The 22,645-nt window shown below is 35.1% G+C and overlaps 1 protein-coding gene across 1 annotated transcript; it reads right to left on the bottom strand.

The window, feature by feature from the left end:
• Positions 1-395: 395 nt before the first annotated feature.
• SULT1B1 (sulfotransferase family 1B member 1) lies at positions 396-22,431 on the bottom strand. The gene is made up of 8 exons (XM_029931052.1): positions 22,346-22,431; positions 16,209-16,395; positions 15,584-15,712; positions 12,267-12,364; positions 10,823-10,949; positions 9,975-10,069; positions 6,197-6,377; positions 396-2,070 (listed from the first exon to the last, which is right to left on the bottom strand). Exons 2-8 carry the CDS (start codon positions 16,354-16,356, stop codon positions 1,958-1,960), a joined length of 891 nt encoding a protein of 296 aa, XP_029786912.1. The 5' UTR covers positions 16,357-16,395; positions 22,346-22,431; the 3' UTR covers positions 396-1,957.
• Between the last annotated feature and the right edge of the window lie 214 nt (positions 22,432-22,645).

Here is a 22,645-nt window from a genome sequence, read left to right as displayed (position 1 = left end):
ATAATGATGAAAGCATTTTTTTAGGAAAATTAACTTGATGGCAGTTTTTAAGTGATTTTAAAAGATATCCGGTACTTCTGAAATCAGAATTCTAGCAGGAGTGTTAAATTGTGGTGTGAAGCTCGAGTTGATGAAAGAATGAACAGAGTTCTGGAATTTGGATCAGAGGCAACAATCTACAAGAAAGGTAAATCTAAATTCTATGGGATTCTCAACTATATTTTCAGAGCTTAATAAAATACCTGGGCCATAGTTAAAGTTTAATTAATTTTTTAAAAAATAAAATCAAGTTACAGAAACTTATTTCCACAAAGGAAAACTAGGGAAAATAGAAACTATCCTACCCTGCTAGTGAAGCTTGTCAGTGCAGCCAATCTATTACCCAGATTCAAGACTAGTTTGGAAAGACACATTTTTTATTCAAAAGTAGACCATGTAATAGAAAGCATGTATCACATTAACTTATTAATAAAGGTAATAAATCAAATAGATCTGTGATTGGCTTTACTTTGTGTTGTTAAGCATATTCTAGAAAGCTGGAACTAGTTCCCAATACCCCTAGGTATTCAAGATTAACTACTGCTAAGCATATTTCTAATGAACATAGAAAAGTAATTTATAATGCATATTACAATAAAATTATCAAAACAACGACTTCCAAAATCATATATACATCACTCCCAAGAGATATGCAGCTGCATTAGATCAACCCTCTGGTGGAGCTAGGAAAGAGAGAAGTTACATACTTGGGGCATTATTCTAGCTGCAGAGGTTGATGGCAGCCACTTGCCTATGAAGGCAAACCACTGTCACCACTTATTGTAGCTATCTCAGTCATGGCCCAGGGAGTCTATTTTGTATCAGAATTCTTCCCCAGAACAAATAAGGCCCTGGGCATTATCACCAAGAGTGAGTTTGGGAGCTTGGGCCTGGAATGCAATTTGTCACAGGCTAATATTATCTTCAGGCAAGAGATTTTGCTGCACGTGGAGATATAGATAACTACATTTAAGGCAAAGCTGCAGTTGAGAAACAAATGTCCCAAGAAAACATTTTATCAAAGAGCCCAAACTGATGGGCATAAGTATTGGATGGTACACAGAAGGGATGAGGGGTCCGGAGGGCATAGGGAAATTCAGACCAGAATCTCCCTTCGGTACCAGTTTGGTTAATTCTACCAAAAAAAAATTACAAAATGAGATAACTGAAGTTTCCAAATGGTGACCAGACCATGACAATAGGCAATTCTCAGAATTCAGTAGAGTTGTTGAGACTGGGGAGGATTTTGTACAGGAAGCGGGTTGCTGCCTCAGTCCAGACTCTCAGAGCAGAGACACAGATCCCATGGGAGTCTCAGGGAGGCCAGTATAGACCTTTCACCTGTGGAGACCCAGAAATTGGATCCTCAGAAATTAAACATTTGGATGCTTAGAAATTAGGTATAGGAACATTTCCAAAATCTGAACCACATCATCTGGGACATGAACTGTGTTATCCAAATAGTGGCACTGTGAGTAGATGATCTATGACCTAGGAAAAACTTGAAACCCAGAAGACAGCCATTGAACATGGTATCTTGGGTCAAGTTTTCAACAAAGGGAAATTGGGGCAGAGCTGGGAAATATAGTGTCAGTGTGCAACTAGCACTTCTTGGACCATAAATAGGGAGGCTAATTCTAAGCCACAATATATACAGATTGAGTAGGATAAGTATTTTCTTGGCTAGTCTAGGAAAAGGCAGGAATATCCAAAAAAATTGGCCTAAACTTTAAGGAATTTGGAAGCTCAGAGTCAGGAGTGAAATTGAGACCTGATTAATGACACTAAAAAATAAATCCATTTTAAAAGCACATTTTGTCCTTTATAAATCCATTTGACAGCCCAAATAAAGTCATAACTGCCTGTTTTAACAAATACTGCTCAGGTCTTCCTCCTTCAGATTGGCAGTGTAGGCTCTTTAAATCTCTGTGCGGAACTGAAGTGCAGATCCAGACATTTCCTTCTTGTAAATGGCATCAAATTTCTCATTTTGGGCTACTGTGAAGTAATTCTTCCAGTCACCCGCAATCCCTAAAAATAAACAAGAAAACATAAAGGAGTAGTATATTTCCATTATGAGGGAAAAACTAATGTATAGTAAAAGAAAAAGTTAGAAGAGAAAGACTTTTCTTGTATTTGAATACTTTAAAATGCCATTTCTCTTTTATTGGTAATTCCGACCATTTAAAAAGGTGGCTTATAAACAGAACCTGACATTTTTTGGAGTGTAATTGACATCCAATATTAGACTCATTTCCAGTGTACAACATAGTGGTTCGACATTTATATCCATTAAGAAATGATCACCATGATAAATGAAGTTACCATCTGTTACTACAATATTATTGACTACATTCCTTATGTTGTACTCTGCATCTCTGTGACTTATTTATTTCATAACCAGAAGTTTGTTCCTCTTAATCTCCATTTATTTTTCCTATTCCTCCACTCCCCTCCCCTCTGGCAACCATCAGTTTGTTCTTTTGTTTATGACTTTGTTCTGTTTTGTTTTGCTTAATGTTTATTTTTTTATATTCCATATATAAGTGAAATTGTAGGGTATTTGTCTTTCTCTGACTTTTTTCACTTAGTGTAATACTTTCTAAGCCCATCTATGTTGCTGTAAATGGCAACATTTAATTTTATTTTCCATAACAAGTAGAATTCCATTGTATGTATAAACCACATCTCCTTTATCCCTTCATCTGTTGCTGAACACTTGCATTGCTTCCATATCTTGGCTATTGTAAATAATGCTGAAATGAACATAGGGGTGCATATATCTTCCCAAATTAGTGTTTTCATTTTCTTTACCCAGTAGTGGATTGCTGGATCATATAGTAATTATATTTTTAATTTTTTTATTTTTATTAAAAATTTTTTTAAATGTTTTAAATTTATTTTTGAGAGACAGAGAGAGACAACACGAGCAGGGGAGGGTCAGAGAGAGAGGGAGACACAGAATCTGAAGCAGGCTCCAGGCTCTGAGCTATCAGCACAGAGCTCGACTTGGGGCTCAAACCCACGAACCGTGAGATCATGACCTGAGCCGAAGTTGACGCTTAACCAACTGAGCCACACAGGCGCCCCTGTAATTTTATTTTTCATTTAAATCTCCATACTGTTTTCCACAGCGGCTGCACCAATTTACATCCCACCAACAGTGCACAGGTGTTCCCTTTTTTCCCACATCCTCGCCAACACTTGTTATTTATTGTCTATTTTGATGCTAGCCATTCTGACAGATGTGAGGTGATATCTTATTGTGGTTTTGAGTGACTTTTGAATATACATTCTGAAAAGGGTTAATTTTCTTGTCTGAATTTATGGGTTGTACAATAGTTTCCTGAACAAGATTCCTGAACAATTGTTCCTGTTTGTCATGGGTGACAGGTTACTACTGGACATTGGATCAATGGTCAGGGCTGCTTTTATTTATGAATTCATTTTGGAAACTGTGCAAAGGATGGGTAATCACTGAAACCAATCCATGAACTAGAAAGTTGACAAGTACAATTTCCCATGAATTTATAAATGAAGATGGTATGATACTTGAAGGATACTTGCTTTCCCTGACTTCATTAGACGTATACGGTTTTTGAAGTTCAGATGAAAAGAATAGCATTTAAAATCAAACGTACAACATCTCTGAACTATTTTTACAAAACTTTTGGGATGCAAATTTACACTTAATTTATTATACTTGGATGCTTATAAATATTTATTTGAAGAATAAATAAATTTTTAAAGTACTATAAATGTGCTTGGAGATAAATATCTACTTTTGTTATTTTATGAAATATGAAATATTTCCTATCGAATTGCAAGTTATATTAACCCATGAAGGCTTAATGAAGATTTAAAATCCTTTTATTAAAAAACATTCCCATAAACAAGGTTGTTTCTCTGATTATTATACTTCGTGTCCCATGTTCACTTACCATGGTCTCTATGGTTAAGAGCTCTTTGAAATGCAAGAATAGTGTATATTTGGAACAGTACATCTGTGAAGATGTCATTAAAAACAAAAAGCACAGATTAAACAATAAAGAGTTGTGTAAAAGTATTCCATTGATATTGTGTTTTGAGTACCAATTATATAATACACACAAACACATTTGCTTCACAAGAATGAGGGAAGTATAAATTATTTTGACAAATAAATACTGGTCGAAGCCCAGACATTTCTGTTTTGTTACCATCTGGGACATGTATGAACTCTGTAGATCATCTATCCTCTCCCTACCACTTTTACTATTTTTTGACTAAATTATGACCTGGATTTAGCCAAAATGGCATCATTCAAGTCTGAGTGCACCTGGCCTTTTGTTGATACATCACTCTGAACCCTGTTTAACATCCATTTACATATATGCCTCTTGTATTACATTATAAGCCTCTTAAAGCAGATGCATGTGTCATTCACCCACGCGTGTTCTAAAGAATATGTGTCACATTCAGGTGTTCATGAAGAATGCTTTTTACATACAAATGAATGAGTCAATGGGGATTCTGTGTTTGTTGAATGCATTAATAAATAAATGGATAAACTATTTAGACTAATAAGACTTGTTACTTTTTATGTATCATTTATGGTCAGAAAAAAACATTCCAGATGTTTCCATGTCATTTACCATAATCCTCTCCCAAAACATATGCCATAGAGCATGTTACTTTCTCCATATTTTCACTGAGGTAGCCAGACTCTTGGCAGATTGAGTCAATATATTTAAAGTCATAGATTTAGGTAGTGGTATAGCCTGGATGAAACTTGAATCAATTTGCCACAAAGTATGGTTTTTTTTTTTGTTTTTTTTTTTTTTACCATTTTCAGAGCAGATGTAAAGACCGACTCCCTCATTGGACCAGAATGAACTCCTTTCTGTTGGAGGTTGGAGAAAGCATAGATTCCAGATCCTGAACTTACTTCATCTACCTCAATACCCTGATGAGATATCATGAGGTGGTATCCATTCTCATATGACTGGGAATAATACTCTCCTGGATGTTACATTCAGATAATCCAACAAAATGACCATTTGCTTTATTTAGTAAAGGAGCATTTTTTCTGATTTTTTTTCTTTCTGTCAGCAAAATGTATGTATGTGTGGATCAGTCTTTGTTTAGACGCCATTTACAATAAAAAATTTACTTTGTCTTCTTGTATTAGAGGTTAGTTTTAAACAGTTAAATGTAATGCTTTTGAAAACAAAAAATAATTTGGAAACACCAGGACCATTTGCTATTTTAATAATAGAGAAAAATGTTTTAGAAAAAATTTAGCTGTGTAACTCTTTGAAAATCAATGATTTTCAGCCACATGTTCATATGCACAGTACATTTCTAGGGTTGTGTTTATTTCCTAGCACACTAACTGCACGCAGCTTTACCCCTTTCTCTCCTACTTCAATAAAAAATATTGAAAACAGAGGGTGACATTATTGGGTGGATAACTTCTCAAATTTAAGTTAACTTGTTAAATGTATTATTTTTATCATTGATAGAACATTTTTGACACAAATGCTGTACAAGAATCCACAAGATACAGGATTTGCTTTAGTTGAATCAATAGTGAATGCCATATTCCTCTCCTGTCATCCTTTTAAGTTAAATTTAGATTTTATGTTTCCTATAATTCAGATTGTATTTTTAGGGAGCAAAATCTTCCCATTGGGTAAAAAATAGTCCTTTCTCCTGGTGAATCCTTAGCAAAGTGACCACTGTTTTTTCAAGCAACATGGGGTCTTTAAAACAGATGGTTCTGTATTGAGTGATGTTAATTAATCACAGAGAAGGACAGGGAGGCTTACGCCTGTTTAGGTAAAGATTTAAGATTTAGGAATAACAATTTTGGAATGACTCATATGAAAACTGACAAAGCTACCTCCATTTAGTAGCATAGTAAATAGGAGAAGAAATATGCATCAGATACCGAAGGTATTCAAATCAGAGGTTTATATGCAGTATTTCCTTTAGCAATTTCTAATCTAGTTCAGCAACTTTTTGTGGCAGGTATTTTTAGTGTCTTTATATTACAGATGAAGAAATTGGTGCCCTAACTGGCTAAGTAACTTGTTAGAGATCACAAAGTTAATCTTCAATTCAGAGAAATTCATAAGAAAGTGAAAAGAAAAATTAAACTCAGCAAAATATTTACCTTTACGCATAAAAGAGGATTTGCTGTGATCCATCATTGCACTTGGTATATGTGTATAATTCACCAGAGGGTTGTCTTTCATCACTTCAAATGAGGTGTGATGGACGATCTTATCCAAGACCTCATCATTCAAATTCTTCTCTAAAAATCTCACAATCTTCTTGACTTCCTGCTTTGGATTCTGTTCATGGGTAGAGAGAGACAGGCCCAAGAAAATGGTAAACAAATACATTGTTAACATAATGTGAAACTGTAACATTTATAATCTGTTTTCTTAAATCTTGGTTCTGAATATTCAATCCATATTTTGTTAGATCATCAATGCTTTTTAAATTAATCATGAAATTAAAAATCAATAATTTATGTTTGGAAAATAGGCTGGAAATATTTTGTTTATTCTAAATTTCATATTACTAAATTTCATATTATTACTTTATCCAAAGTAAAATAAGAGCAAAACTTGGACTAAATAATAACAATATCTGGAGAAAAAAACCAGCTATTTTAAGTCAAGTTTTAATCAGATTTGAACAGTGAAAGCTTAGGGACACAGTATCTTTTTATTCTTCCTGGCTTTATTTATTTGTTTTTAATCAAAATTCCTTTCTTGTCTTTATTTTTCTTTTTAAAATTTTCTAATGTTTATTTATTTTTGAGAGAGAGCGAGAGTGAGAGCGAGAGAGAGAGAGAGAGAGAGCAAGGGCACGAGTTGGGGAGGGGCAGAGAGAGAGAGGAAGACACAGAATCTGAAGCAGGCTCCAGACTCTACGCTATCAGCACAGAGCCTGATGCAGAGCTTGAACCCACGAACTGCGAGATCATGATATGAGCCAAAGTTGGATGCTTAACTGACTGAGCCACCCAGGTGCCCCATCCTTTTTTGTTGTTAATAACAATATTTAAAAACAAAAATAACAAATTCATGAACAACATCAAGTGTGTTTGCCTTAGAGTCTTTATGCCTTAGACCTTGCTTGGACATAAGTTATCAAAAATAAACTCCTATGAAGGTGCAAAGATATCAGGACATAAGTTATTCATGAACAACTGAGGACAAAAAAAACCCCCAAAATTTGAGAAACAGATCACTTTCCAGCTTTTAATGACCTACATTTAATACTTGGAAATTTAAGGAAGCTAAACTAAACTCTATATGAATATGCCTATAAATACCTTGAGAAGGTGATATCTAAGCTGAGATGAAAAAGGTGACTCAAAATGTACCATAATGTGTGGTCTGCTGAGATGTTGCTGAGATGTTAGAGAATGAATTTCTAGTTGAGAATATAGGCAAAAACTCTTGGAGGTGTAGGAAGGAAAAAAAAAAGGAAAGTGGTTGAAGTTTGGTTTGAATTGCTCATAGGAGTGAGAGAGGCTGTAAAATTGGAAAGATTGATTGGGGTAAAACTGAGAAAGTCCTTGTATATCCTGCTGAAGGATTTTTACTTTATCTCTTATGAAGGGAAGCAGCAGCACTTAATAATATGTCACTAACTGTGTGTGTGTTCATGTACACACATGTGCACATTTTGGCAGGCAGTTCCCTAAAAGGGAAGTTCTGGCAATATTTTGTATCTCAGACAATGAAAGAGGAAAGAGATGTCTAATTAAGGGATGCTCAGAAGAAGAAAAAGGTCAGAAATGGAAAAAATGCTAAAGGAAAAGTTAATAGTGGTGCTAGGAAAACCACAGATGGACAGGCAGATAGAGAACAATTTCTATTAGGGATTCAAAATGTTTGGAGAATAATGTGATCACTGCCTAAGCATCAACGAGCATGAGCATGTTAATTTATAGTGCAGTACAAGCGAAAGCAGCGGCTGGCTCCTACCGAATCTCTTTCTGCTGTATTGCTCTTTCACCTCATTGGTTGAGAATTTATGCAGGTGCTCATAAACCTGGTGCAAATTATTGGACTTCTCTCTGAATTTTATTATTGATATGTAATTACAATTCTGTTCTATTGTTAGATTAAACTTCTTCATATAACATTGTCTGAAAAAGACTGGTATGACTGGAGAAAAAGATCATCTATTAAGCACAATGATTAAAGCATGTTTGCATGGAATTCAAAATATACAGATATGCTTATAAAGCTGATTGGGCAAGACCCTAAATCAAAATGAATGAGTGGATTTGAATACCACATTTTAGCTAAATGAGGAGAGAAATGGTTGACACAAGAATGTACATAAAGAATAGCATGCTCTCAGACTCAGAATTTGGATATCAGCCCAGCCCAAAAAATGTATTTCCCAATGCTATGGAGGAAAGGGACTATATTCAGGAGCTAAAATAGCTTTTTTTCAAAATGATGTTATTAAGGCCTACTTTGGGTCCACAAAGTAAAGAAAGAACAAAAGGACAATTTTCTGTATTATGAAGAATTCATCACTTAACTGGCTAATCAAACACTCATAGGATAACATCACTTTTTAAAAGTGTTTTCATAGAACCACTTCAGTTTCACAGCTGCGTATTGCCAGCAAATTGAAATAAATTGCCTCAAGCTATGTATAAATGGGCAATAGTAAAGCTTAGACCATGAATTCTCTATGGGCTTCAAACAAATGTGATGGAAGATGGGAGCCTGGGAAAAGCAGAAAAGTTCAGAGGACTCTTTCAGTTAAGATTCGAGAAATAACCCAGGGGGTTCTCAGAAATACCTGAATAAGGGGAATTTTACATGGAACATGATTTCTGTTATGCCGAGTAAAACTTATGTCTCTAAAATGCTCATTTTATTTATTTCTTCATTCAAGTAGTCAATTATCCATATAAGTGATCCTATGAGCCCCTCTATATATGTAAGGTCTATATTATGTACTATGAATGCCATTATGAAAATGATAGATATTGTACCTTCCATTATCAATCTGAAAGTCTACAGTGTGTCTTCATTTGTATGTCCAGGCTTTTTCAAATAGAGGAACTTGGCTTCCACATGTTTCTCAGGTGTGTGTGTGTGTGTGTGTGTGTGTGTGTGTGCCTAATTTAAGTAAAGTAGTCTCAAAATAGGCCTAGAACTTTGCAGTATTTGAACTATATTAGTTCATACAGGAGACTACATAAATGTTTATGAGTCTCCAAACTTAATAAAAGAGTAAAGGAGAGGAGCACATGTCAGAGTTATAATAGATAGATCATGTGAACCAATGAGATCCTCACAATAGAGTGGAACATATACACCATATGGAAGTCAATGAAGACAGTGTATTTTCAAACTTTGAAAAATAATGGACAAATAACATCATTAACCAAAGAGAGAATAAAAGAAGAAAGGGATTACATGTTGGAGAGAGAGAGAAGCAAAATGAATTTAGTTTTGAATGTGTTAAGTTTGAGGGTCATTTTAATAAAAGCGTGGGTCTGAATTAGGGTGAAAGTTAAAATGGAGTTTTGGGGGGTCATTAGCACATAAATAGTTTTGACAACAGTAGGCATGGGTATGATCACCAAAATGTAGCAAACAGATTAAAAAATTAAGTGATAGAGATCCACAGGAAAACTAGGACACTATGATAACTTGTTAAATGTAGGAAAGACTTTCAAAAAGAAAAGGTGCTCACAATAAACATAAAGGTTAAAAAATGTGATAAAAATATCATGGATTTTACCACTAGACGTCACTAAGATCTGAGTAAGCAGATCTGTCTAAGTAAAATAATCACATAATTTATTTACTCCGTAGATTAAGTTGAAAATATATATTAACCCTTGGCCCCAACCCTTTGGATGTAGTGGGGAAATTATCCAGAATGAATTTCTACCATTTTACCTCTTTCATATCTTCATAGAACAGGAAAAGTATTGGGTGTTCTTCCTTTTTCTTCCACCAGCTCTTAACATGACTAAACCAGGAACCGTAGGCCACTAATACCAGAAAAACAGTCTATTATCATTAGTTTCATCAAACTAAAGATTTGTTTCTAAACAATAAGGCAAATTGTACAAATGTTTTATGGAATTTAGTAATCGAGGGAACTGAATATATAAGGTCAATTAAAAAATAATTATGAATGTACCATCAGATTTTAAAAATAGGAATTACAAAGGAAATGTAATTTCAAATGAAAATACAATATATGCCATTATGGTATCATACAAGATAGTTTCACTGCCCCCAAAATCTTCCATATACCACCTATCCATTCCCCTCTCCTCCCAACCTGGTAACAACTGAGCTTTTTTATTGCCTCCATGGTTTTACCTTTTCTAGAATGTTATATAGTCAGATTCAGTTTTACTTAACCTCACATGGAAAGAAACTATTCTACTAAGCATACATATTAATTATTTATCTAAGTACTACTTATGTATAACAGATCTAAGTAAAAATTTGGGCAAGTTAAGCAAGTTCCATTGTAAGCAGGAATTGAGAATGGATTTCTAACAACTGAGAAGACATTTGAGAATATTTTCATCAAGCCAAAGTTAAATACCAAATTTATTTATTGATGTCATAGTAAAATATCAAATATAGTTGATCTAAGTTTTTAAAATGCTAATAATTGTTACTGACTTGGACAAGTAAGTGTTTTGATAAGAAAAGCCATAACAGGAATGGTTATTAATATTATTAAAAAGAAAATACTACTTATTAATTTCAAATGCAACTCTACCTACCATTTCCAGTCATGAACTTCTCCAGATACTCTTCCCAGGGGCCAGGGTCAGGTTGCAAATTATTCATTAAGTCAAAATGGTAATATGAAACTGCAACATCCTTGGCATTTCGAGCCACATAAATCATCTATAGGGGGTGAAAAAAGGAAGAAAAATCACATGAATTCAAAATCCATGAAATTAGTAACAGGAAAACATTAGGGAAAATTAATGAAACAGAAAGCTGGGTTCTTTTTAAAAATCACAAAATTAATAAACATCTAATAAGACTAATAAAAAAGAGAAGACACAACTAATATCAAGAAAAAAAACCAGGCATATCACAATAAATAGCACAGAGGGCAATGAATAGGTGGTATATGGAAGATTTTTAGGGCAGTGAAACTATCTTGTATAATACCATAATGGCATATATTGTATATATGTAATGCCATTATATATATATATATATATCATTCTATATTTGTCCAAATACATAGAATATGCAGCACCAAGAGTGAATCCTAATGTAAACTATGAACTTTAGGTGATAATGATGTGTCAACGTAGGTTCATCAGTTGTAACAAATCTACCACTCAGGGGATGTTGAAAACAGGTAGCTATGCATGTATAAGGGCAGGCGATATGTGGGGAATCTCTTTACCTTCCACTTAATTTTGCTATGAACCTACAATTGCTCTAAAAATAAACTTGCTGTAAAAATACAGTCTGTTCAAAGAAAGAATAAAAAGAGAATTATGAAACACTTTTCATTACAAAATTCAACAACTAAGAGTTCCTCACGTATCACGACCGGTAAAAGTCAGTTAGGTTGAAAGAGATGAACAGAATAGCCCCACAATTATTAAAGAAATTTAATTTCAAATTTAAAATTCCCCAGAAGTAAATATTCAGGCACAAATGTTTTACTGGAGAATTTTACCAAATAATCAAATAAGAACAGACACCTTTATGTTGAGTTTTGGGAGAAGACCAGAATTAGCTAGAAACTATTGGGGAATAACAGTAGCAATAATGTCCCAAGATGGGGATCCTGTTGCTACAAGCCTTTGGCAAACTTGAATATGTAGGCTTAGATTGAAATATGTATATTTTTAATTTGACCACTTTCTTATGTGACTCAGTTCTCAGAATAAACAAAACATTTGAGCAATCACTTACTGTTTGTGTGATTAAAGGGATAAGGCCACATGAAAAAATTGACTTGAAGGGGAGCCTGGGTGGCTCAGTCAGTTAAGTGGCCAACTCTTGGTTTAGACTCAAGTCATGACCTCACAGTTTCATGGGTTCAAGCCCTGCATCAGGCTCTGTGCTGACAGTGTGTGCTTACTTGGGATTCTCTCTCTCCCTCTCTCTCTTCCCTTCCCCCACTCACATTGTCTCTGTCTCTCTCAAAAATAAATAAATAATTTGAAAATAATTGACCTGCAGTGTAGAATATACCTTGCAGTTGTTCTCCCAGAAAGACTTAGGAAGGAGATCAATCGGTAGATGTGTCTTCACAAGCCGGGGGGAAGGATTCTTCTCTAATTGTTCTATTCCTGGGAAAATTTAGTTTGGTATAGAGATACATTAAAGTCTTAAAGGAGCCTGTATTTCCTAATTTTCTCTTACCTGTTAAAATATTTTTGAGCAGTATACAATGCTGCTAGATTTTGAACCAATCACAGATATTATTTATCTGGATTCTAAGAGGCAATATTGCATAATGGTTAAGGGCATAGTTCTGAGGTTAGCCTCCTCAGGTTTGAATCCTATGTCTGTCACTTAACGCATCATGAGACATTTAAAAATATGCTAGTCTATGGGTTTCACTTTTTCCACCTCCAAAACAAAGGGTAATAGTATTGGCTTTAGTAGTTAGGAGTTTTGTCATAACTTGCATTATTATAAATAATTACAAAAATATTTTCTGTATCTCAAAGAGATATCAATAACTAGTAATTCTCACTTCAGCTTTTGTTTTGCATCCACTATTATGGTATAGACAATGTTATTTCTGTAGAGCATCAACTGCTGCACCTACATTTTTATTATTTCCTTTATGGGTCATATGTATATATATGCAAAATGAAATGTTGTGTAATTTTTAGGCGGTAGCTGAGCTCACTAAAGTCATACAACTAATATGTAGAAAACCCGGTTTCAAGTCTTTGGATAAGGGATGTGTGAACTTCCCTGAGATGGAAAATATCCATTTATCTTGTATATTCAGAGCTAGGAAAATCCCAGCACCCTGCATCTCACTACATAAGTGACTTGGCCAGTCTGAAGTCACTTCTGGGAGAAAGGCACATTCAGAGAATTCCTGACATAGACTAGAAAAAGCTTGACCAACGCTTTTAACTTACTATTATTTTAATGCACTCAGTGGTCTTATCATATCCTAGATATATCTGTTAATGATTCTATTTCTTGTAGAGACACCAACACCTAAAATCTCAATTATTGTTGTCTCCTCCTTCAGGTTTCATATTTCATATCCAATAAACCTTAAAGTCCTATGCATATTTTTTACAATATTACTTATATCCAGTCTAGCCTCTAGATTACCTGTTAATCCTACATTATCTTCCCACCTTTTGCATACGAGGCACGCCTGCTCAAAATTGCATCTGACTTACTCATTCAAAACAATCTTATTCTTCACTTGTTTATAAAAAGTTATTACATACATTAAAAAGCCACTGAATCTCTATTAAAACATCCTTTAAAAATGTTCTGTATAAGGCTTATTTTTGTTTCATAATTTATTTACTTATATATTTATTTATTGCCAGTTCCCATGCCTTTTCCCCAACCCCACCTCATACACACTCGAATGGAGATCCTACAAAAGCAGACATGTAGCTTGCTTTGTTACCAGTGTATGTTCTGTAGAGAAGCATGCATACATAACATATAGTTGTATTAGGAAGAATGTCTTAATTTTAATGTGTAGAGTTGGCCAACTTAGGAAACATAGACCAAGAATCTTAGTTAAATTTGAATTTCAGGTAAACAAAAGACACCCCTTAGTATAAATAACTTTCATGCAATATTTGGGATATACTTATGCTAAATAAAAGAGCTATTTATCTGAATTTCAAATTAAATTTGGTATCTTGAATTTTATCTGGAAACATTAGTTATATGCCTATAAAATTCACCAAGTATTTTATTATGTTAATACTGACCTGGTAGTTACAGTCACCTTATGCAGCATATAGAAATGAGAAATCATAATTTCCCATAACTCATTATTCCTCAATGTCCATGAAATGAACTCTTATGTTTGTTTTTCTTTTGAAGTTTTCCCCATATCTGTTGTTCTTCTTCACTCCCTCACTTCATTAAAAGATTTCTCAGCCTCTAGGTTGTAATTGTTTTACCACATAAGGTCCTTTAAATGAACACTTTATTGCACAAATCTGAATGTGGGGAATACGTAATGACATTACACATATTCATATTCAGGCTCCAGAGTCAATCTCAGTGTCAACTTGCCCTCTCTTACCTGCTGAACCTCACGTCCTCCTCTCTGATGACGTTATAAGGCCTCCCTCCCACCCCTAACCCCCACCTCTCACTAGTCATGCCTGACTCCCCCACCCTGATTACTCTGATTCCACTGCTTTTACATTTCATACTTCTTTATGGCTTTGGAGTCTGATCTCACTCTTGGACTCACTTTGTTTGCTTATCCAGAATAACTCCTTTAGCATCAAGATTCAACATTTGCTCTGACTTCAGGCAACCACACAGAAGGAAAGACACCTTCTCTGTTGGTTCTTCTTTGCCTATGGAAGTAACCACTGTTAGGATGTGGAATTTGGATTCTGCTCTTTAAATTGATATGAACATTCACCACCAACGTCTGTCTTCCTACCCCGGGTTTCCAGCAGCACTGGAGAGCTAGGCCTCACTTCCTCAGGCCTTCTCCCATGCTCACAGGACATCATACTCCTGATTCTCTCAGGTCACTGAGCGCTTCTTAAAAACTACGAGCCTTATTCTCCCCTTTCATTGTTGTTTAACCCCCGGACTGTACTAAGGTCTTTTCTGCATCTAGGTCTTCATACTTAATATTTCATCATCCTGAGGTATGTTTTCTCCAACTAGGTGCATGGCTTTATGTCTCACTTCAGAGTAGAGATCCCTAAATATCTGATCTAAAGTAAATTCTCTTGTGGTTCTCTTTTATAGAGCCCTATTCTTTTGATACACAAGCCTTATAATATTCAAATATTTTTATTTACTTATTTAGTAACAATATTACTACAAACTCCTTGAGGATAGGGCATTGAATTTACTAATCATTTTATATCCAGCCCATAGTGCAGTGCATAATTCTTTAGAAACACTCAGTAATTAGTTGTGGAATGAAAATGAATTGTATTGATAATAAATTTTATGTTGGAGAGGAATTGGTACTTCTTTATTTATTTAACAACAATAATGTCTTAAATTAGAGCTTATTAATCCAATCTATCAGATTCTATACAACAAAATTCAATAAAATATAAGGAACTTTTTTATGTTATGTTCCAAATTTTTAGTTATTTTCTACAACAAAATTCTTTCATCATAGGTTATCATACCTGGATATGCAATGAATCTACAGTTTCTCTATATGTCTTGGTGATTGTACTACCTACACATTTCCATTTTATGTTACCAAACTGACTCCATTTTCTTTGAATGGAAAAAGCAAATATAATAATTAATATGCGATATAAATAATACTACAAAATTACAATTCCCAGCTGGTTTAAAATTACCTGAAGTTCTTGGTCCAGGGGTAGCCACTTCCAACATTGGAACTTTAACTGTTATAAAATCCCGCTTACTTTTCTCAACATCTCCATTATTTATAACCATGTCCACAATTTCACTAACCCAAGTGGTACCTGTTGAAAGGCAACATTTTTTATAACTATCATTGATTCTGTAGGGAAAAAGTACTTACAAGGAGTTTGCCATTTTAATGCCTTCTATTGTAAATTTAATTCTTCTTTCTGTGTCCCAAATGCTTATCCAAAATATACTTAAAGTAGATGGTCAGACTGACTGATAGGAATATTAATTTTACTTAGGATGATAATAATTTTATTTATTTATTTTTAAAAGTTTATTTATTTTGAGAGAGAGAGTACAAGCAGGGGAGGAGCAGATAGAGAAAGAGAGAGAGAATCCCAAGCAGGCTCTGCACTGTAAGCATGGAGCCTGATGCAGGGTTAAAACCCACAAACCTCGAGATCATGACCTGTGTCAAAACCAAGAGTTGAGGCTTCACCCACTGAACCACCCAGGTACCCTTAGTATGCTAATTATTTTGTAGAGAAGCTGATTTTCAGGAAACAAAGGCTGAAGTCAGATATGTATTTGTCAGGTCACAAAACTCACCTGATTTGGGGTAAGTGACTATCACGATGTCATCTGGCCTACTGTGGAACTGTTCAATCCTTTCCCAGTTGTTTGCAAACGCATAGACCATGGGACAGCCATGGATCATCTTCAGCTTTTTTCTCAGGACGTCTTCTAGGGCAGTCATTTTTATACCAGGTTGTACAAACACTTAAGAGATTATTTTCTGACAATTCAATTTGGGAAAATAAAGAAGATAAAAATTAGAAGTTGAGTAACTAATGTTATTCTTAAGACACTGTTAGTTGATACAGAGTGAACTTGGCCTTTAACACATTCAGTGTGCAGAGATCTAAATACAAAGGGCGTTTTTGTGGCTGTAGATTGCAAGAGCAGCAACTGACTCAGTGACAAACAGAACAAAGGTCTTTACTGGCAGCTTTGGAAAGAAATGAAACAACACATCTCAGAATTGGAAATCAGATTCTACAGAAATATGCTGAGAATTAACTGGACCTAGGGCAAAATAAATCTAGCACTCACCATTACGCTTCGGTTGTACATCAGTTTTCCTTGTAGGAAATCTATTGTCTTTCTTACTTTTGTTTTTCTGTACATAACACATCTACTTACTAGGTCCGCTTCTAAGATTTTCTTTTTTAATTTTTTAAAATTTCAGTATAGTTGACACACAATGTTACATTATTTTCAGGTATACACGTAATGATTCAACTTCCCCGTACTTTTCTATGCTCCCACAAATGTAGCTGCTACCAGTTATCACTGTACAATGCTATTACAATGTCATGGACTGTACTCTCTATGCTGGGCCTCATATTCCTGTGACTATGATTTTCTTTTTTCTATCACTGATTTTCTGCAACTTAATTATGGTATGCTCCGGTGTGGTTTTTTTACAGGGTTTGCATGTGTGTGTGTGTGTGTGTGTGTGTGTGTGTGTGTGTGTGTATGCATGTTTTAGATTTATTGAGCTTCTTTACTACATCTTGCTTAGGAGCTCTGATGGTTAACTTTATGGATTAACTTGAGTGTACCATGAGATGTGCAGATATTTGCTTAAATATCATTCTGAGTATTTCTGTGAGGCTGTTTTTGGATGACATTAATATTTAAATTGCTATATTGAATAAAACAGATCGCCCTTCCTAAAGTTGAAAGCCTGAATAAAACAAAAAGACTGACTCTCCCCCAACTGAGAGAGAATGCTTCTCGCCTGACAATCTTTGAACTGTGACATCAGCTTTTTTCCTCTCCTCACACTGGAACTAAAACATCGACTTTTCCTGAGTCTAGTACCTGACAGCTTTCAAACTGAAACATTGCCAACTCTCCTGGTCCTGGCCTTCTTTTGTCTCGGACTGGAATTAAATCATCAGCTGTGCGGGATCTCCAATTTGCCAACTTATCCTGCAGATCTCAGGACTTGTCTGCCTGTAAAACCTCATACACCAATTAGGTGCAATAAATCTCTTTCTATGTATTTATGTGTATGTGCGTGTGTGTATGTATAGTACATATGTATATGTACAAAAATTATTTGTAAACTGTTTAACTCTTCTAATCATAATCATACTAATAATACTAATTCCAAGTTAGAATCTCATTGCTTTAGTAAGTCTTCAAAAAATTTTGAATCCTGGGTGGGGATTATATTATTATTCTCTCTTTTCCAGAGAAACTGAACCAATATTTTATATATAATATAAATTTTAACATATATTCAATTACATATATAAAAATTTATATATGTATAAATCATATATTGTATATTATTTCTGTATGTATAATATAATATATAAATTATATATTACATACATATGTAATGTATAGTACTTATTTATATATATTTGGAGAGAGAGAATTTATTATGAAAAATTGTCTCATGCAATTATAAAGGCTGACAAGTCCAGGACATTGTAGATGACAAACTGGAAACTCAGGATAGCCAATAGTTTATTTCAGATTGTAAGGCCAGCAAGGTTGAGACTGAAGACCAACCAATGCTTCTGTTTGAGTGAGAAAGCAGAAAAAAAAAGAATGATGTCTCAGCTTCAAGGCAGTCAGGCTGGATGAATTGTCCCTGACTCCCAGGAAGGTCAGCCTTTTTGTTCTATTTAGGCTTTCAACTAATTGGATAAGGCACGTTCACATTAGAAAGGGCAATCTGCTTTATTCAGTCTACCAGTTTAAATGTTAGTCCCATCCAGAAAGACCCTCGCAGACCTAGTATAATGTTTGCCCAAATGTCTGGGCTCTCTGTGGCCCAGTCAAGTTGACCCATAAAACTGACCATCACAGAGAGTTACTCACTGAACTTTGTTGTAGGTTTGTTTTTTTAGAGTATATTTATTTATTTTTGAGAGAGTGCAAGTATGTGCACGCAGGGACGGGTAAAGAGAGGAAGAGAGGGAGAATCTCAAGCAGGCTCCACACTGTCAGTGAAGAGACTGATGCAGAGCCGGAACTCAGGATTTGTGAGATCATGGCCTGAGCTAAAGTCAGACGCTTAGCTGACTGAGTCACCCAGGTGCCCCTATTCACTGTACTTTGTAAATGAAATTCTAGCTTTCCTTTTATTACTGTTGTCATTTTACAATCTCCTACCCCCACTCCCCACAGAATGCAAACATCCTAGAAATGGAAGGAAATACAAAATATAGAAGTCATAGGACCCTGAAAACCTATTATTCTATTTATTTCTGAGACTCTGTCAATCAACAATAATACACAATATATATTACATATGAATAGAGTTTGAATTAATAATAATCTGAATTATATAATATCTTAGATGAACTCTTATTGCTGTTAGTAAAGTAACTATAACTAGATTTCAAAGATTGCCAGCTATAGGTTCTTAAATGGATTGATATATATAATTTTTATTATGTAAGTATTTTGTAAGTAATTTGGTGATCCCAAAACTCCCTGAAGGTACTTTAAACAGTGAGCATATTTATTAAGCTTTTAGTATTTACTTGTATAATAGGAACTACAAACAAAATAACTAATTTAAAAGCTACCTGCTGCTTAAACTGTTATGCCTATAATTAATTTGTATACAAAAAGGTATGTTTCTGATTAGGAAAAACTTGCTAATACAATAGCCTGATGTTTTATACGTTACTCTTCCACATGCCCCCTAAAAATAGTCTAGAAGACAGAAAACTGGACAAAGATTTCTTCATTTTACATTGTAAGACATGCATTTTATGTCATAATTTTATATCTTATAATTAATAGGTATGCACACAAAAATAGTGTGTCTTTTTGTCTCCCCAGTGAAAGATGTTACTAAATCATGGGGTTTTCTTTAAATATATGGCATCTTATGCTAGAAAAACAGTAAAAGTAATTAGGGTTTTGTATCTTTATTACTCCTCAGAAAGGAGCTGAGTCCTTCAGAGGCCTGAACAGTATAATGAGGGAAAAGCAGAGGTTCAGGTAGACACATAAAAATTTAGAGGAGACAGAAGGCACCTGGGTGGCTCAGTCGGTTGAGCACCAACTTTGGCTCAGGTCATGATCTTGCAGTTCGTGGCTTTGAACCCTGCATCGGGCTCTGTGCTGACAGCTTGGAGCCTGAAGCCTGCTTCAGATTCTGTGTCTCCCTCTTTCCCTGCCTGTCCCCCACTTGTGCTCTTTCTCTCTCTCAAAAATAAACAAACAGTAAAAAAATTAAAAAATAAATTTAAAGCAGACAAGATCCTGAGATGAGGTGCTGATAAAAGCTGAGTGATCAGGGGATTTTAGGAAAATTATATTAAATATTCTATATTTAATTGTTGCCTTCTATATGCTTCTCAATTATCTTCTATTTTGTGGTAAATATCTGGTTGCCTTAGCAGTCTCTTGTTAGTGCAGGAACAGAGTCTAGTAGAAGAAATTCTCCAGCATGAATGACTGTGGAATATGTCAGCAGCCCCAAGAAGGGAACAAATAATGTTGTTCGTCAAAACCCAGCAGAAGGAGGAAGTGAAAAGAAGTGAAACTGAGTCTATAAGCTCTGTACTTGGAGTGAAGTAGGTATTGAGTGAACTGAATGAGTGAATGATTCAACCTGCATGTCCCACTAAGAATCTTCTAAAATCTTGGGGGCAGTGTTACTTTCTAATTTGGATATAAGGAATGAGTGACAGCAGAAGTCAACATAGTATATTTGGATATTAGAACTGAGTTTCACATAATAAATGAAATAGTTTTCCCTGAAGCATTTAGTTCCACTAATTTCTTAGCCAATTGTTTCTTCCCAGGTTATATAAAGGGAAATATGGGCCCCAAATACCATTCAAATGCTTATATATTCTGAATTAATTGAGGAAAGTAAGTAAGGCTCTCTTTTTCTTCTTCAGTTCCAGAATATAAAATTTGGTAGCAATATAACTTCACTACCAATTCTTATTATGCATATAGATTATTATGGGAAAGTAAATAAATATTGAGGACACAGTTTCCCTTTTTATACTGTCTGCTACAAGTCATATGGACAAATTTGCTTCATACTTGATAGGTGTTTTATATTATTTTATACATTTATAACATCACTCCTGGGTCCATTCACGTCTTCACTCATTCTTTTTTTTATTAATTTTGGTCATTTGTACTATTTTTAAAAATATTTATATAATCAATTTACAGTTGCTATCCAAATATAGTACGTGTACAGGCACCATGTACTATTGGCATCACCTAAGAGCTTATTAGAACTGTAGCATCTCCAGCCTCAATCTAGAATCAGAATTTATATTTTAACAAAGTCCCCAGGTAATTTATATGCACAAGAAAATCTGGAAAGCATGACTTTAAACCACTTTTAATCTGCTGTCTAACAATATAGGGTGGATATTAATGATTTATCAAAATGAATTCACATCTTCTAGAAAACAAATTTTATTGACTGTGCTACCTACCCCGATGATAAATCCTACTTTTATTTGGTGGATGAGATTAAGGGACAGGTTCAGAGAGTCTGCTCAAAGACACACCATTGGCGAGTAGCAACCAGGAATAGACTTTGATTTATTTCATCCAAATGACAGTGTTCACCATTTGTAAGGAAATTTTTCTTTGACAGAGAAAACTTGCCTCTAACCAAAACCTTAAGCTTTTCATGTTGCAAAAATGTTGTCAGAGAAGCATGTATATGAGTAACAAGATGAAAAAAAGAAGCTGATTCTGAATACGTACTAGTCACATCTGGGAAGTGGGTGTAACCAGTTCAGGAATCTAAGAGTAGTAGTCCTGAATTGGACTGCCTTTTTGTGACCCAGGGATGACGATGAATTCAGAATTACAGAGGGAGATGGGTGCATTGGGGTAAGGTTGGAGGACATAACATAACTAATGTCACTGAACCTAATACTCTGGAAGATGGTTTATGAATAATATTTAAAATTATAAAAATTAGTTTATAAAAATCTTTTAAATCTTACCACGACACAGCAGGTCTTCTTACTTGAGCAATAGGCTGAACATTATAATGCCTAGATTCGCTTTTAAAAAGATCAGTGGTAGGGGCTCTTGGGTGGCTCAATTGGTTGAACACCCAAATTTTGATTTCGGCTCAGGGCCAAATCCCAAGGTCATGGGATTGAGCCCTACCTCGGGCTTGTGCTGAGCATGGAGCTTGCTTATCCCCCTCCATATCTTTCTCTTTCTCTCTCCCACTCTAGCCTTCTCCCCTCCTTGCACATGTGTTCTCTCTCTCTCTCTCTCTCTCTCTCTCTCTCTCTCATTCTCTCTCTCAAAAAGGAAACCAATGGTAAAAAAGGAAAAAATTAAACACAACTCTCTTCTTAGGAGAAACTAACTGAGATATCTGATATTAAAATTGAATATTTTTTCCATTTGTTTCACCCTAATAATGTCCAGCTTTATTCCCTTATGAGGTGTGCAGTTTCCTAAGAAGATCCCCAATCCTGACATGCTTCAGAAAAGCCCATCTGAACCTAGAAAAAGAAATGGAATCACAGAAAGCCCGAGAGACTGTGCACAGCATCAGCAACAATACTGAGTTTCCTGTGGGAAAACTGGAATTAGGCAAAAGCATGTAAATTGGAAACATATGTTCAAAGTAGAAATCACTAAAGAAGCCAAAGGCTTTGTGGCTGCAGGACAAAAACTTGAAGAAAAGAAAATTTAAAAAGCAAATTTACCTCACAATTTAATCTCCTTTCGCAGTGTTTATTTTCAGTCAGTGGTGCTGGGACCAGAAAGAACCCTGGGAGCTGGTGTTGGTCCCAGGACGGCAGGGCGAGGGGAGCCTGGGGAGGCTCACTTCTGAAGCCAGGACAAAAGCAAGTTGAGGATTGAATCTCCGTGCAGTAGTCAGTGACTTTATAGGCAGTTAAGATATAAAAAGTTTGAACTACACACACACACACACACACACACACACACACACACACACACGCAGAGGCAGGCACTGCTGTTTCAACAGCTGGCAGAGCCAGGAA

The sequence above is a fragment of the Suricata suricatta genome, chromosome 1 (genome assembly GCF_006229205.1).
Source record: "Suricata suricatta isolate VVHF042 chromosome 1, meerkat_22Aug2017_6uvM2_HiC, whole genome shotgun sequence".
Taxonomy (NCBI): Eukaryota; Metazoa; Chordata; class Mammalia; order Carnivora; family Herpestidae; genus Suricata; species Suricata suricatta.
Note: the sequence above shows the minus strand (reverse complement) of the source record. Positions and strands in the feature narration are given on the sequence as shown.

Bases quoted from the DNA above. Each gene is read 5' to 3' on its own strand.
- SULT1B1 (XM_029931052.1), bottom strand. From the start codon at position 16,356: ATGACTGCCCTAGAAGACGTCCTGAGAAAAAAGCTGAAGATGATCCAT. The intron at 10,070-10,822 runs GTAGGTAGAGTT...TTCTGGTATTAG, and splicing joins GAAGTTCATGACTGGAAATG to TGGCCTACGGTTCCTGGTTT. The intron at 6,378-9,974 runs GTAAAATGGTAG...ACCCATGAACAG, and splicing joins TCTATGAAGATATGAAAGAG to AATCCAAAGCAGGAAGTCAA.